The 13,762-nt window shown below is 34.7% G+C and overlaps 2 protein-coding genes across 4 annotated transcripts in view; one reads left to right on the top strand and one right to left on the bottom strand.

Annotated features, from left to right (window-relative positions):
• Positions 1 to 277: 277 nt before the first annotated feature.
• The window catches only part of LOC106876940 (zinc finger protein 492), a 17,251-nt gene continuing 3,766 nt past the window's right edge, over positions 278 to 13,762 (bottom strand). The window contains exons 1-3 of one of the 3 annotated variants that reach the window (XM_052975376.1): positions 6,870 to 7,216; positions 4,079 to 6,065; positions 278 to 2,603 (exon numbers count right to left, since the gene is read on the bottom strand). In XM_052975376.1, the coding sequence (XP_052831336.1) occupies positions 1,672 to 2,235 (564 nt within the window). In that variant the 5' untranslated portion in view covers positions 2,236 to 2,603; positions 4,079 to 6,065; positions 6,870 to 7,216 and the 3' untranslated portion in view covers positions 278 to 1,671. Of the gene's footprint in view, positions 2,604 to 4,078; positions 6,066 to 6,869; positions 7,217 to 13,762 lie in introns of those variants that run through there. The other 2 variants (XM_014925703.2, XM_052975377.1) reach the window with 2 other exon arrangements.
• LOC106876932 (zinc finger protein 91) overlaps positions 7,351 to 13,762 on the top strand; it is a 35,864-nt gene continuing 29,452 nt past the window's right edge. Inside the window, exons 1-2 of the mRNA XM_052975294.1 lie at positions 7,351 to 7,579; positions 9,179 to 10,557. Coding sequence (XP_052831254.1) covers positions 9,556 to 10,557 — 1,002 coding nt within the window. The 5' untranslated portion in view covers positions 7,351 to 7,579; positions 9,179 to 9,555. The remainder of the gene's footprint in view (positions 7,580 to 9,178; positions 10,558 to 13,762) is intronic.

The raw sequence follows: 13,762 nt of genomic DNA, 5'->3' as shown, positions 1-13,762 counted from the left end.
AAGAATTCATTCTTTAATAAACTTATTCGTGAATTGTTCCCCTTCCTCGTATTGGTATACTCCACACTGGGAATTACGACTTTAACCTCTCATCAACTGGCACGAAGCCACCCAGCATGCAGGACACTCAATCCGGCTGGAGAAACCATACCAAAGTAGATAGTAGAGCTTGGTAGTCTTCTAATTTGCCAGCTCCTGTCAGACCATGCCAGCAATAGAGGAGGATGTTAAATTACTTCAATGGTGTAAAAATAAAGAAATTAATACATATCACACGTTTTTGTTTTTGTTTTTTCCATTAAAAACATCTTCAGTTTTTATTAACACATTTTTACAGGAAGAAACGAAGGAAAAACATTAAAACAAAGAAAGAAAAAGCAACAGATGGTGGGGGGAGTAATGGGTTGTATATCCCAGAGCAAATGATGTGTCTCTAATCATGCTTCTTAAACATGATTGCAAAGGCATTGTTGCAGAAAACAGCCACCCTCCACATTGGGGCTCATTTCTCAGATATGATTTTGGGGAGAAAATCAGCAGTGTGTGGTCCAAGAACACCTGAGGTCTCAACAGTAACCAGCAGAAACTAATAATGGTTAGGCTTTGTTCATCTTTCTCTTTTCTGCATTGTGGACAACCATAGCTGAGTTAACTTTTAAATATTTCCATTTGAAGAAAAAATATTTTTTTTGATTGATTGTAGATGTGTATTTGCCTTCCTATCTATGAACTACTATTGTTCTAATTTCTTTGTCAAAGTTCTTTAATCATCACACATTCTGTGACCTTTTCAGCAACTCACAATTCCACATATTTCCTCTTGTTCTGCTTACTGGAATAAGCAGAAGGAAAAGACACATTTCTCAGTTAGTCATGCACATAATCAAATAAACCGCAACTATATTTTTCTTCCACTTGAGAATATGTTAGCAAGAATAGGAGTTTTCTGAGAATATGCTTATATTTAAAATCATCAGTGTTAAGTTATCTCAGCAATATATTAGTTGTGGCTGTATAAAAACATATTGGTGGAAATTGTTATTGCTGTTTTCTTTTCTTTCCTGCAAGAATATATCTATATCTTTTATACTTTTCATGCAAAAAGCTCCCTTGTCAGCATCATGCCGGCGCCATGTAAAGGACACCCAGCACATTCTGTAAAGTGGCTGGTTTTAGGAAGGGCATCCAGCTGTAGAAACCAAGCCAAATCAGACTGGAACCTGGTGCAGCCCTCTTGGTCAAAACATACAATGCATGCCAGCACAGAAGATGAACATCAAATGATAATGAATGACTGTACAGTTACTCTTCTGCATGAATATAGGAATGTGTAGTTAAGTAATTGGCTTAAAAGAGTGATTACTCACAAGTATCACATTAGGTTTTGTTCTCTTGTATGAATGTGATTGTGCCTCTTTAAATGAACCTTTTGAGAGAATGCTCTACCACATACATCACATTGATAGGTCTTTCCTCCAGTATGACTATACACGTGTCTGGTAAGGAACCGTGCCTGAGAGAATGATTCACCAGAGAAGTCATAGTGATACGGTTTCTTTCTGGTGTGAATATGTTTGTGTCCAGTTAAGTGACTGTTTTGAGAAAATGATTTACCGCAGATATCACAATGATATGGCTTTTCACCAGTATGTGTTTAGTTAAGTGATAATCTTAAGAGAATGATTTACCACAGATCTCACAGTAATAGGGCCTCTCTCCAGTGTGAAGGCGTTTGTGTTTAGTTACTTCACTAGTTTGAGAGAATGATTTACCACACATATCACAGCGATATGGTGTTTCCCCAGTATGAAAACGTCTGTGACTAATTAAGGCACTACTCACGGAAAATGATTTACCACAAATATCACAATGATATGGTGTTTCTCCAGTATGAATACGGCTGTGTGTAGTTAAGAGACTCTTTTGAGAGAATGATTTATCACAGATACTGCAGTAATATGGCTTCTCTCCTGTATGAACATGTTTGTGCGTAGTTAAGTTACTTTTTTGAGCATATGATTTACCACAGATATCACAGCAATATGGTTTCTCTCCTGTATGGATACGCTTGTGAGCAGTCAAATTACTAGTTGTAGCAAATAATTTACCACAGATATTGCACTGATATGGTTTTTCTCCTGTATGAAAGCGTTTGTGAGTAGTTAAGTTACTTTTATGAAAGAATGACTTTTTACAGACATCACAGTGGTATGTTTTCCTCATCTCGTTCAGCATATCATAAAAAGCAATACTTTTAGATTGTATTTGACCTCTACTTTGGTTCTTTCATAATTCCTTTCCCATAAATTTTCTTTTTTCACAATGTTCAGATATTTTCTTTTACTTGATCTTGCATTTTCTTTCTAAGTTTCCTTCAACTGAAATCTTAATCCTCATGTTGAAACACTGCAAAATCTTTCGCAAATTTGATCATTTTGTATGCATTCCAGGTGGCAAAATAAATATTTTGCTACTCATTTTATCCAAAGGCAATATTATTCAAAGGTAATCCAAAATAAAATCTGAAATATCTTCCTTTAGTCGTTAGCAAATGATGAATATTAATAATGCATCTGAATAAAATGACAATGTCATCTGTTTTTCTGAAAAAAATAGAAAATACAAAATATAAGTCATTTAAGGAGAGTAGAAATTTTACATTTTTATATTGATAGACTGTAGATATAATCCTTTACTTAAACATATGAATTTTACTTTAAAATTTGTTTTTAAAATTACATCATACAACTTTGTGCGAAGTGTATACACACACTTGCTCAAATAACTTATTACAGTTATTGGGCATGTTTGAGAAGAAATAAAACTGAGTACATTAATTGCCTTTCTTTCGCTTGCTACCTTTCTGACTTGAAAAATTCTTGCTCGTGTCTCACAATTTAACTCCCTCTCCCACCCAGACTACTGTTTCTGATTAAAAATCAGTATCCATTATCATTCTTTTAAATACAAAATTCAGTATCATACTGACATGTTTCAGCTAAAATAGAAATACAATTTGAATTTTATTGTTTTTATTACTATGAAATAAATATATCAAATATGATTCTTGAGTTAATTTTTTAAAAATCATTCTTGTGATGAAGCTGCTAAATAGGAAACAGTTCTCCTTCATGTGAGGTGGATGAACTAATCAAGACATATTTAGTCCCTTTAAATCATAAGGTCACTGGTTCCGATAACGTCCCTTCCATTACCTTCAAACTTTGCACCTCAGAGCTAATCCCTAATCTCACTAAGCTTTCATCAGCACCTCTCTACAGGAATCTACCCTGATCTTTGAAAACATGCTACAGTTTTACATTTCTAACTCAGCTCATCATCCTTCAACGTCCATTTTCCATGCTGGCATGGGTTGGACAGTTTCACAAGAGGTGCACAGGTTCCAGTCTGATTTGGCTTGGTTTCTACAGTTGGATGCATTCCCAACACCAACCACTCCAAATATGCTGCATGCAACTTAATTTGGTTAAGAGAAAAAAAGAAGGTGGGTGGAGGAACGTACGAACCCCCACCCCCACCCCATCTACCTGGAACTACTGGAAAATACTTTTTTAACGCTGAATGAATTACGGTGACCTAATATGGCACAAAATACTTTTTGTCCATCGCCTCCGGCCTCAAAAAAGAAGTTGTTTTCACAGGGAAAATTCTTTTGCTGTTTCTTTCTTCACCCATAACTTTAGATAACATTTCGCATAAATACATTCTCGAGAGTGTGGATTATACAAGATTGAAAATTCAAACAAGTTAGGAAGGAAGTGAAAATGCTGAAGTTATAGGAAATTAATGGTAACGAAATCTGGGCAGGAGAGATAAAGAATGATATAAAATTCTTCTAAAAAAACGTTTTTCTAAATGTTATCAATATAAGGATTTGTTTGAGTAAACCTTTCAAGGCTTTGTCCCAGTGTGACCGCAATCCAGTGACTGAAACAACTAAAAGAAAGATAAACCTGAATTGTAATCTACACTCTGAAGAATGTATCCCCTGGAGAATTTTTGTGTTTGCATGAAACAAGTAAAGGTATAATATCAAAATAAAATATTTTTTTCATACCTCTTAAGATCACTGGATACATTAATCCCAGATTGCAGAATAGATTGAAAAAGTATCGAGTGTTAAAAAAAAAAAAATCGGGTAACTAATGCGTTTCATTTCCGTGCATGTAGGTACGGAGAGAGAGAGATGAGAGACTATGGAGAAAAAAAGAGCCTTCTATGAAAGAGAGAAGAGACATGAGTCCTTATGTAGTTGAAGGACATGGCTGACTTGAGAGGGGTACATATAATTGGGCTGCCTCTCGAAAAAAATTGTGGAGTAATAATTTCTTATTCTTCTCTGAGGAAATAAATAAATATCTGGCCAGATATTGATGGAAATATTTTGTTTCAACACTTGGCAGCCTTCTCATACTCCATTTTATCTTCCTCCACAATTGTTCAATATTTTGTATGTGTATATTTGGTTGATCAATATTTTCAGAATGGTTTATCACGTAATGGCGATAACCCAAACTGCTTAAATCATTGTAGGCAGCCCATGTATCACTATAAATAACCGAGCCAGGTTTGATAAATGACTGGATCAGAGGAACCAGTGTCGCTTTGTCACGCTTCTTATTTATTAGTGGCACAACGAAACGACGCTTACTGGTTCACTCTATTCCACTAAACAACCAAACTTGGCTCAGAATCCTACCCCTCCCGGGTTTCCGGTGGACAATTAAGGTCTCATCAATCTCAACTTCAACTGATTCTCCACCAATTCGTTCCTGTTTGTGAAGCCAGTTTTCTGTTACTCCACAACAGAATGACCTCCATTCTTCAGCTCTTGAAAACAATAATTCCTGGGTTGTCTCTATGATATTACTCCAAGTACTACGTAGAAATTCGTTTACGAAAAGAACGACTTTCCACGGAGGAATACGGGCATTATCAAGAAAGGATCCTTCAAAGTCCGATACAGAATAATCACACTGCTGCCTTTTTTTAGATTTAGTGACCGTGTAGCTCATGCATTGCCAGAGACACTGTTCTTTTCTATACACGCATTCAATCCGACAGTGTGGACAAATCATATTGGTGGGCAGAACACCATGGTCCCGGAGGAATACAATACTTTCTTCATCATTTATATAACAAATTCTGATGCCATCAAAGTATGTGAACTGACAGGTTGCACACGACATCACAGTAGAACTAAATGCGAACAGCTTGGCAAATTCCGCTTACTTATTTTTGTATGCTTTTCAGTTCTCTCTCACACACAGTAATGCATAAGTACTGCGGAGGAGAAAACAATTTAAAAAAAAACAAACATACAATATGTAAATTAAGGGGCACTGTCATGCTATTAGCTGTCAGAAGTGAAAGTGCTCACTGCTAGTGAAGTATCTGTCTGTCTGCCTGCATGCCTGTCGATTCTTTGGCTACTGACAGCTAATACCATGACTGGCCAAAGCCAGCTATATGTCTGTCTGTCTCTCTCTCTCTATCTATCTATTACTCGAAAGTTATTGGAACAAATTTGACACCTATATCCATGCGTTTGAAAACACAACACAGAGTATAAGGGTACTCGCGTCCGCGCTAGCTAGTCGTGAGTGGTCGATCCTATTATTTTTAAACTTCAAACTTCATTTGTTTTCTATTTTGATAAATTCTCTCTGTTGAAAATTATATTTTTATATTTTAAATAATTTGCAATTTCAGGAAATATGTTTTTATATTAAATTTGTGTTTTCTAATAAGGTGGACGAGTGAGCATGACAGTGCCAATTAAGGATATTTTTAAAAGATACAATATTTTTCCACGAGCACATTTAAGATATATTTATTTTAAATCGCTTCTTTGTAGAAAGATTCTCTCTCTCTCCACACGCAAAAATGAAACGCATTAGTTACCCTATAAGAGTTTTGGCGAGAAAGATACTTTTCCACGTGAAAAATCCGGTCTTTTATTTTCTTGGTGAACCGAGTCCGGGTATACTTGTCCAAATTTACCGAATAAGTAATACCGAATGTACCAATCTTGTCTTCTTTAACTGTAAAGAAACAAATGCAACCTATATACTTGATCTTGTATATAACAATCATAAATAAATAATAAATTTATTAATCCAATTTACATCGAATATTTTGCTATCGATTTCCGGACTCTGGATGATCATAACTTCTAGTAAAATGGATATTTTTCAATGAAAATTACTACGAATTTTTTTAATTTTTTTATATTCGTTCAGAGCAAGTCGTTTTACATCTATTACATTATTTTTCTTTTATTTCTTGGCTCCGGTGAGGCGTCTCGGAACATTCAGGATGAAAAGACAACATTAAATAGAAAAAAGAAATGAATGGCCCACTAAACTCAAACCTTCTCCCCCTCAGATGCATACAGTTCTCAAACTTTAAACACATAAACACACTATACGATCATGTAATCAGTATGCGTGCGCGCAACGACCGGATGTTGTTGCGTACTAGTACCGAAAGATCGCCACGCCGTAGTGGGTGGGGAATTTCGGAAAATACCGGAGTTTAATTTTGATTTTGTCGAGTCATATCGAAAGAATACCTTCTTCAGAAATTGCTTTACAAATTGGATGCTGATTTGGGCAAGTTGGTAGGTCAAAAAATAAATAGATCAGTAATTATGAATAAAAAATAACATCCCTTGCATGCAAGCAAGGTGGTCAAAAACGTATATCAAAAGTTTTCATTGGTAATGAAGAGATAAATATGAATTTCGAAACACATTTTATCCTATTCGTAAAAGCTACAATGAGGAAATATATTATGCCATAGATACACCTTATAACAGCCTTACAACAAATCTTTTGTCAACTTACCCGTTTCATAAAACTAAAAGGTGTCCGTTAAAAACAAATCAGTGTTAAATATTATACCATACACGTAAAACTGCGGGCTGGTAGAATGCTTAGCGGCATTTCTAACGGTTCTTTACCATTCTAAGTTCAAATCCCGCCCAGGCATTCATTCGTTCTTTCGGAATCGATAAAATAAAGTCCCAGTGCAGCTAAAAAGGTTAATGAAATTAACTAGTCTCCTCTCCTAACATTTCAGACCACGTGGCCGTAGATGTTTTCAAACTTGATGGACTTTACGCGGCATGCATCGTGAGGGTTGTTCCCCTTTGTATAGATATATTTCATTATTTATCCAACAGAGGGAAGAGTATCGTCGGAAGTTATGTGAAGGTTTTCACTGACCTCTCAAGACTTTACCCTTTCACCTTTTGAGGTCATCTCTCATATTTTATGTAGTCCTACCACCACCACCACTGCTACGTTATTGATATGTAAGTATTATTCATTCCATATTTTACATGAGTCAGAGTGTTTCTACAACTACATTATCGAATGTAGTATTGTAGTATATCTATATTTGATCACAGAAGGCTAAGCTCTATGAGATACAGCTGCCCGTTCCAGCAAATCGGTTACATTATTTCACTAAATGATTTAATATAATATTGTTGCTGGTGAATTTAATGATACAATTTCTACATGCCACACATTGAAAAGCTTTCTTCTTACCTGTAAGTCATTCATACGTATGTATATAAGCTTATTCTACTAGGTATCTGTTTTTATTATTATTTTTTTTTATCCTATTTCGCTTGTGTCTTAACACAGTTAAGATCTGGAATATATAAAGCACTTGTGTTTCTCTATTTGTGATATATTTTACTTAAGTAAAGTTTGGATATTTTTACGAGACATGGATGTAACTTAGTCTTTAGTAATCGTTAAATACAACCTATTACGATCTGCGATTGTCCGAGTTCTCTGAAAATATATTCACATGAATCATACATTCCATAATGAAACTTGATTCATCAGTGAATCGAGAAACATCATCGATATTCTTCGTCCACGTTTTGTCTTTGTGTTAAATATATTTTATGGTTTTCTATAATGCGTTTTATGTCCAATCTATGTTTTTTTTTATTGTTTCATCAAGCGATGTTTCACTGAAAATATACTAGATTTGTTGTTTTAAAAGCAAAAGATATATAACTATGTGATCAAAATAGTTAATAAAGGACCGGGTATTGAGATGAGAAACTGATATGTCACTTTTATTCATTACAATATGCAGAATATTGTAATCTTTTTAAGTTAATGCTCCAATATTTTAAAGAATTTCTTCTAATCTCTTATATTTTTTTTTCTGAGATTTTTCTAGCACAATTTGTTAGAAATAAAATTTTAAAATTGTGTGCATGGCTCTGTGGTCTGAGCGTCTCACAATCGTGAGGCAGTGAGTTTGATTCCCGGATCGGGCTGTGTGTTGTATTCTTGAGCAAGACATTTAATTTCACGTTGCTCCAGTTCAGTAGAAATGAGTTGCGGTGTCACTAGCAACAAGCTGTATCGGCCTTTTCCTTTGGATAACATCGATGGGGAGGCTGGTCCTCCATAAACGACCTTGTGCCTCGGAGGGTAACTTTCTAGGTGCAACCTCATGGTCAGTCATGACCGAAGAGAGATCGTCCGAAAATGCAAAGACAAGGTTAAAGAACAACAAACAGTGTATTAGCTTGACACTCCGGGAAAATGGAAGAAGCCTTTAACGTTTCGAGCCTACTCTTCTAATAAAAGGCTAGATGAAGAGACAAAGAAAAAATGTGTCCGAGCTAAACGGTCAAAACGTGTTAAATTGGATATATATGTATAAGAACTTTGCTTCCAGGTTCAGTCCCACTGCGTGGCACCTTGGGTTAGTGTCTTGTGAATGGATTACGGAAACTGAAAGAAACCTCGTTGTGTGTGTATGACTTTGTGTCCTCCACACTGCTTGACAACTGGTGATGGTGTGTTTACGTTCCTGTAACCCAGCGTGAGATGACATGGTTTGTAAGCAAGCCTTCTCAACCGCGACTGCACCTATTTGTCTGTGTGTGTGTGTTTGTATAGATCATGATTTTGGCTCCTTCCTTCCATAACTGGTAGAATATTTCAGCCATGTGTGTTCGGTTCAAATACTAAGGAGTTTATATAAAATTAAAAAGTCAAGTTTTGTTGTTAAGATAAAAGCTTATATCTACAGTTTATTAATATACAATTATACTAGAATGTCTGCTTTCTGTTATTAAGCATTCTCTATATCATATTTTTTTTCTTTATTTTTTCAGAATAACAGATGACATTGGTGTAGAAGAATATTTTACTTCAGATGCATCATAAGTATTTATCATCTCTTGAAAACTAAAGGAAAAGATATTCTACAGAACTGCTATATATATATATATATATATATATAACTACAGTTAAATTTTGTGAAATGTTCTCAAATAAGATTAATAGCGAAATTTCTATGTTTCGACTGTTTGGCATTTGCACAAGACGGGTTTTCATTCTAAATTAACCTTGGACAAATTTACAAAGGAAACCGAAGCAATCACTCTTGTTGAAAGTATAATTGTAGAAATATTTTTTAGAATTAAAACATAACACTGAAGGAAGGCAAAAAAAATTCTGTTGATTGGCATAAGAAAAAAAAATATAGAAAATGAATTATGTAAGTACAATGTTAAATGTAAATCAGAGTAAACGAATTGATTTTACTGATGAAATCCCAAAAGAGATAGGGAAAATAGAATATCACTGTGGCATATGTGAAAAATCATTCTCTCGAAAAGGTAACCTGACAACTCACAAACGTATTCATACAGGAGAAAAACCATATCACTGTGATGTCTGTGGTAAATCCTTTTCTCAAAGTGTTAGTTTAACTCGTCATATATATATTCATACAGGAGAGAGACCATATTATTGCGATATCTGTGGTAAATCATTCTCACAAAGAAGTCATTTAAATACTCACAACCGTATTCACACAGGAGAAAAACCTTATCACTGTGACATCTGTGGTAAATCTTTCTCGCAAAATGATACCTTAACTATACACAAACGTAGTCATACAGGAGAGAGGCCATATCTCTGTGATGTCTGTGGAAAATCATTCTCTGAAGGAAGTCACTTAACTACACATAAGCGCATTCATACAGGAGAAAAACCATATCACTGTGAGTTCTGTGATAAATCATTCTCTCAAAGTCATGATTTAACTATACACAAACGCATTCATACTGGAGAAAAGCCATATTGCTGTGATATTTGTGGTAAATCATTCACTATAACAGTGCAGTTAACTGCACACAGATACATTCATACAGGAGATGAGCCGTATCACTGTGATATTTGTGACAAATCATTCTCTCGAAGTGGTGACTTAACTAAACACAAACGCATTCATACAGGAGAGAAACCATATCACTGTGATATCTGTGGTAAATCATTCTCAGAAGGAAGTAACCTGTCTAAACATAAACACATCCATACAGGAGAGAAGCCATATCACTGTGATACCTGTGGTAAATCATTCTCTCGAAATGGTACACTAACTAAACACAAATACATTCATACAGGAGAGAAGCCATTTCGCTGTGAAATCTGCAATAAATCATTCTCTCAGAAAAGTCACTTGACTACACATGTCTGTATTCATGCTGCAGAATAACCATGTCCTATATAAAAAGTTTCTATAAAAGAAAGACATTATCCAACTGTATTCCCACAAGAGAGAAGATATAATACTGTGATAACAACCTTCCAATACTACATTTTGTATAACTACTGCAATATTTATGTTGGTGAAATAATATAGCACCATATTTTTAACTGTTATCCACTAACTGTTTACTTAGATGCTGAATAATTTCTTGACATCATTTGATACGGAGAACCTGACTCCAGACACTATCATATAGTGCTTGAAAGATAAACTACAGAGTAACTTAATTTAGTATGTTGGCCCTTTAGCATTTAAACTGGCCCAAGTAGTCTACTTTGTTTTATGTTCACACTGGTCAAATTTGGCCTCATGCATACCTTATGATGTTATTCTCAAAAAAAAAAAATAATAAACAATCATATTGAAATCTCAGAATTGCAAAACACTGCATGAATAATTCAAATCATTGTGAATAAACAAGTATTACATTTGGTGGAGTAATCTGAGTGCTAAAGGGTTAAATTATAATCCTTTCTACTAAAGGCACAAGGCCTGAAATTTTGGGGGAGTGGCCTAATCGATTACATTGACCCCGAAAGAATATAAAGCAAATTTGACCTCTGAACATAGCAACAGGCGAAATACTGCGAAGCATTTCAACCAGCGTGCTAATGATTCTGTCAGCTTGCTGTCTTTAAAGGGTTAAATTATAATCATAATGGTTATCCAGTGAACATGTGTAGGCAATAAATCAATGATAGCCAAGTGAGAGGCAGACTAACTCAGGAACTTGTATTCCCAAAGCCCTAGTATATTTAAAATCTGAAACTATTTTATCTTTGTTGGTTGTAATAAATAAACTTATATTTGTGATATTTCTTCATTTTTGAACAAACAACATGGCAACATAGAAGCTATAATAAAAATATAACTGAATTGTTGCAATTTTTGTCTGTTGTTACATTTCTTTCTCCAAACTACCATGATGGATATAATTTGCTTTTTCATTTCAGTAACAGAAATACCAAATAATTGCAGACGGCATGTATTAGCCACCAATATATAACTGATAATTACTTAACTCCCAAATGAATAAGCCCAGTTGACCCCAGAACTTCAAGTGCAAAATATATTAACAGTTTTTCCCTGAAGAGCAGGGTCTCAACCCCAAAATATAAATGTGCAAACTATTGACAGATCTCTTATAACTTGCATAGTTTTGGCTTTTCAAGAACATGGAAACATTAATTTCTAACATTGGCTCAAAACTACATACTTTACGGAAGTTCAGACTGGATAAAGCTTATCTCAGTATTTGACTAACACTTATTTTTTTCTTTTAAAGCTTGGTATTTATTCTCCTGGTCACTTTGGCCGAACCACTAAGTTATGAGGATGTAAACACCCAAACACTGGTTGTTAAGTGGTGGTGTGGGAAAAACACAAAGATCAGCCCACAAACTGAAGTTAAGGTATAATGAATGCATCAAGAATACACTGGAGAAGGTCGAAAATGGATGAGAAAACTGCATTCTAGATTGATCAGCTTGAAGGGAAGTACTGTATGATGGAAAGAAAGGATTCAAACAAAATTGTAGCAAGTATGAAAAGCTCAAGAGATATGTTTGTTAGGGGCTTAATGTTAACTTGCCTGAATGTATTGGCATACAGCCCAATTCAACATGTAACAATTATGTTCACATCTGTCCTGAGTAAGACAGGCCTTAGGAGTCATCTGAAAAGCCACAAACAGAAAGTAGTTAATTATGATGAGAAAGTCATAAAAATTAAGAATTTCTATTTTTAAAAAAATTCATTTCTGTATTATGTATTCATGTCCCAAGGTTAGGCAAATTTCATAGAGTTATGGAATTTAGGCCTTAACGTTTGATAAATTGGGACATGAATATACATAAAACAGAAGAAAATTTTTTTTTTTTTTTAATAAAAATTCTTCATTTTTATGACTTTCTCATTATTATTATTATAAGACACGGTAGGAAATCAAACCATGTGTAATAGTTTTAAATCTTTTATGAGGGGTACAAAAAGAAGTCTTTCCTATATGGAATATATATGTATAGTGCTTGGGAATTCCAGTGCTCTAATGAAGAAATTGCATCTATGTTTCATTTCGAAACAGTGGCAAACGATGTGGAGTCAGCTTTGTTGCTTTATTCTGACAAAATTCAATGTGCTCAGCAGTCCATGCTAAGCAAGTCCAAATCTCAATGCTTTATGGGTTAAATAGAGAAAAGTTTTAGAGAAATCAATCTACTGAATCAGGTTATGAAAGTTGGAAAAAGTTAGTAGCACAATTTAGATTTAACAGAGAAAACCAAGATCAAATGCAGTTTGGCTTCATGCCCAGAAGAGGCAACATGGATACAATCTTCCTAGTGAAGTAACAGCAGCAGAAGTACTTAGCTATGGGCGGATCACTATTTCTGCTATTTGTTGCATTAAAGATGGTTTTTGATGGGATACTGCATTCAGTAATTTTGTGTTCACTCAGGAAACTAGGTGTAGATGAATGGATTACTAGAGCTGTACAATAATGTAGTGAAAGCAACAATGAAGATGACACAGGTCTGACTAATGTACATAATAGAACTGAGAGGTTTTAATGTAAGCTTAGCAAAGCCTTGTGAGTGGATCTGGTAGACGAAAACTAAAAGAAGCCTATCGTATATATATATATATATAAGTTTATGTATATATTAATATTATCTCAGTTATTAAAACTTTTGATAATTTACATACGTTAATAGTTACCGGAGGTAGTAAAATTACACTAAAAAACAAGATATCACAGCCGTTTTACAGGTAGAGATACCAAGTTTAAGTGATACATTTTGAGAAGATATGGATAATAATAAATGGAGCAAAACGCATGTCAATGAACTCCCTGAAGAGAAATAAATGAGGAACCCCAACAGCTCTTTCTTCTTTGTGAAAGAACTCTCATTTATTTCTAAACATGTATATATATATATATATATATATTTGTGTGTCTGTCTGTCTAACTGGTAAGGTGTGTTTACATCCCTGTAACTTAGCAGTTTGGTAAAAGAGACCAACAGAACAAGTACTAGGCTTACCAAGAGTAAGTCCTGGGGTCAATTTCTTCAATTAAAACCCTTTAAGGTGGTGCTCCAGCATGGCCACAGTCAAATGACTGAAACAAGTAAAAGGATAAAAT

Source organism: Octopus bimaculoides, chromosome 21 (assembly GCF_001194135.2).
Source record: "Octopus bimaculoides isolate UCB-OBI-ISO-001 chromosome 21, ASM119413v2, whole genome shotgun sequence".
Lineage (NCBI taxonomy): Eukaryota > Metazoa > Mollusca > Cephalopoda > Octopoda > Octopodidae > Octopus > Octopus bimaculoides.
The sequence above is the reverse complement of the archived record's forward strand: the minus strand, read 5'-3'. Positions and strand labels throughout refer to the sequence as shown.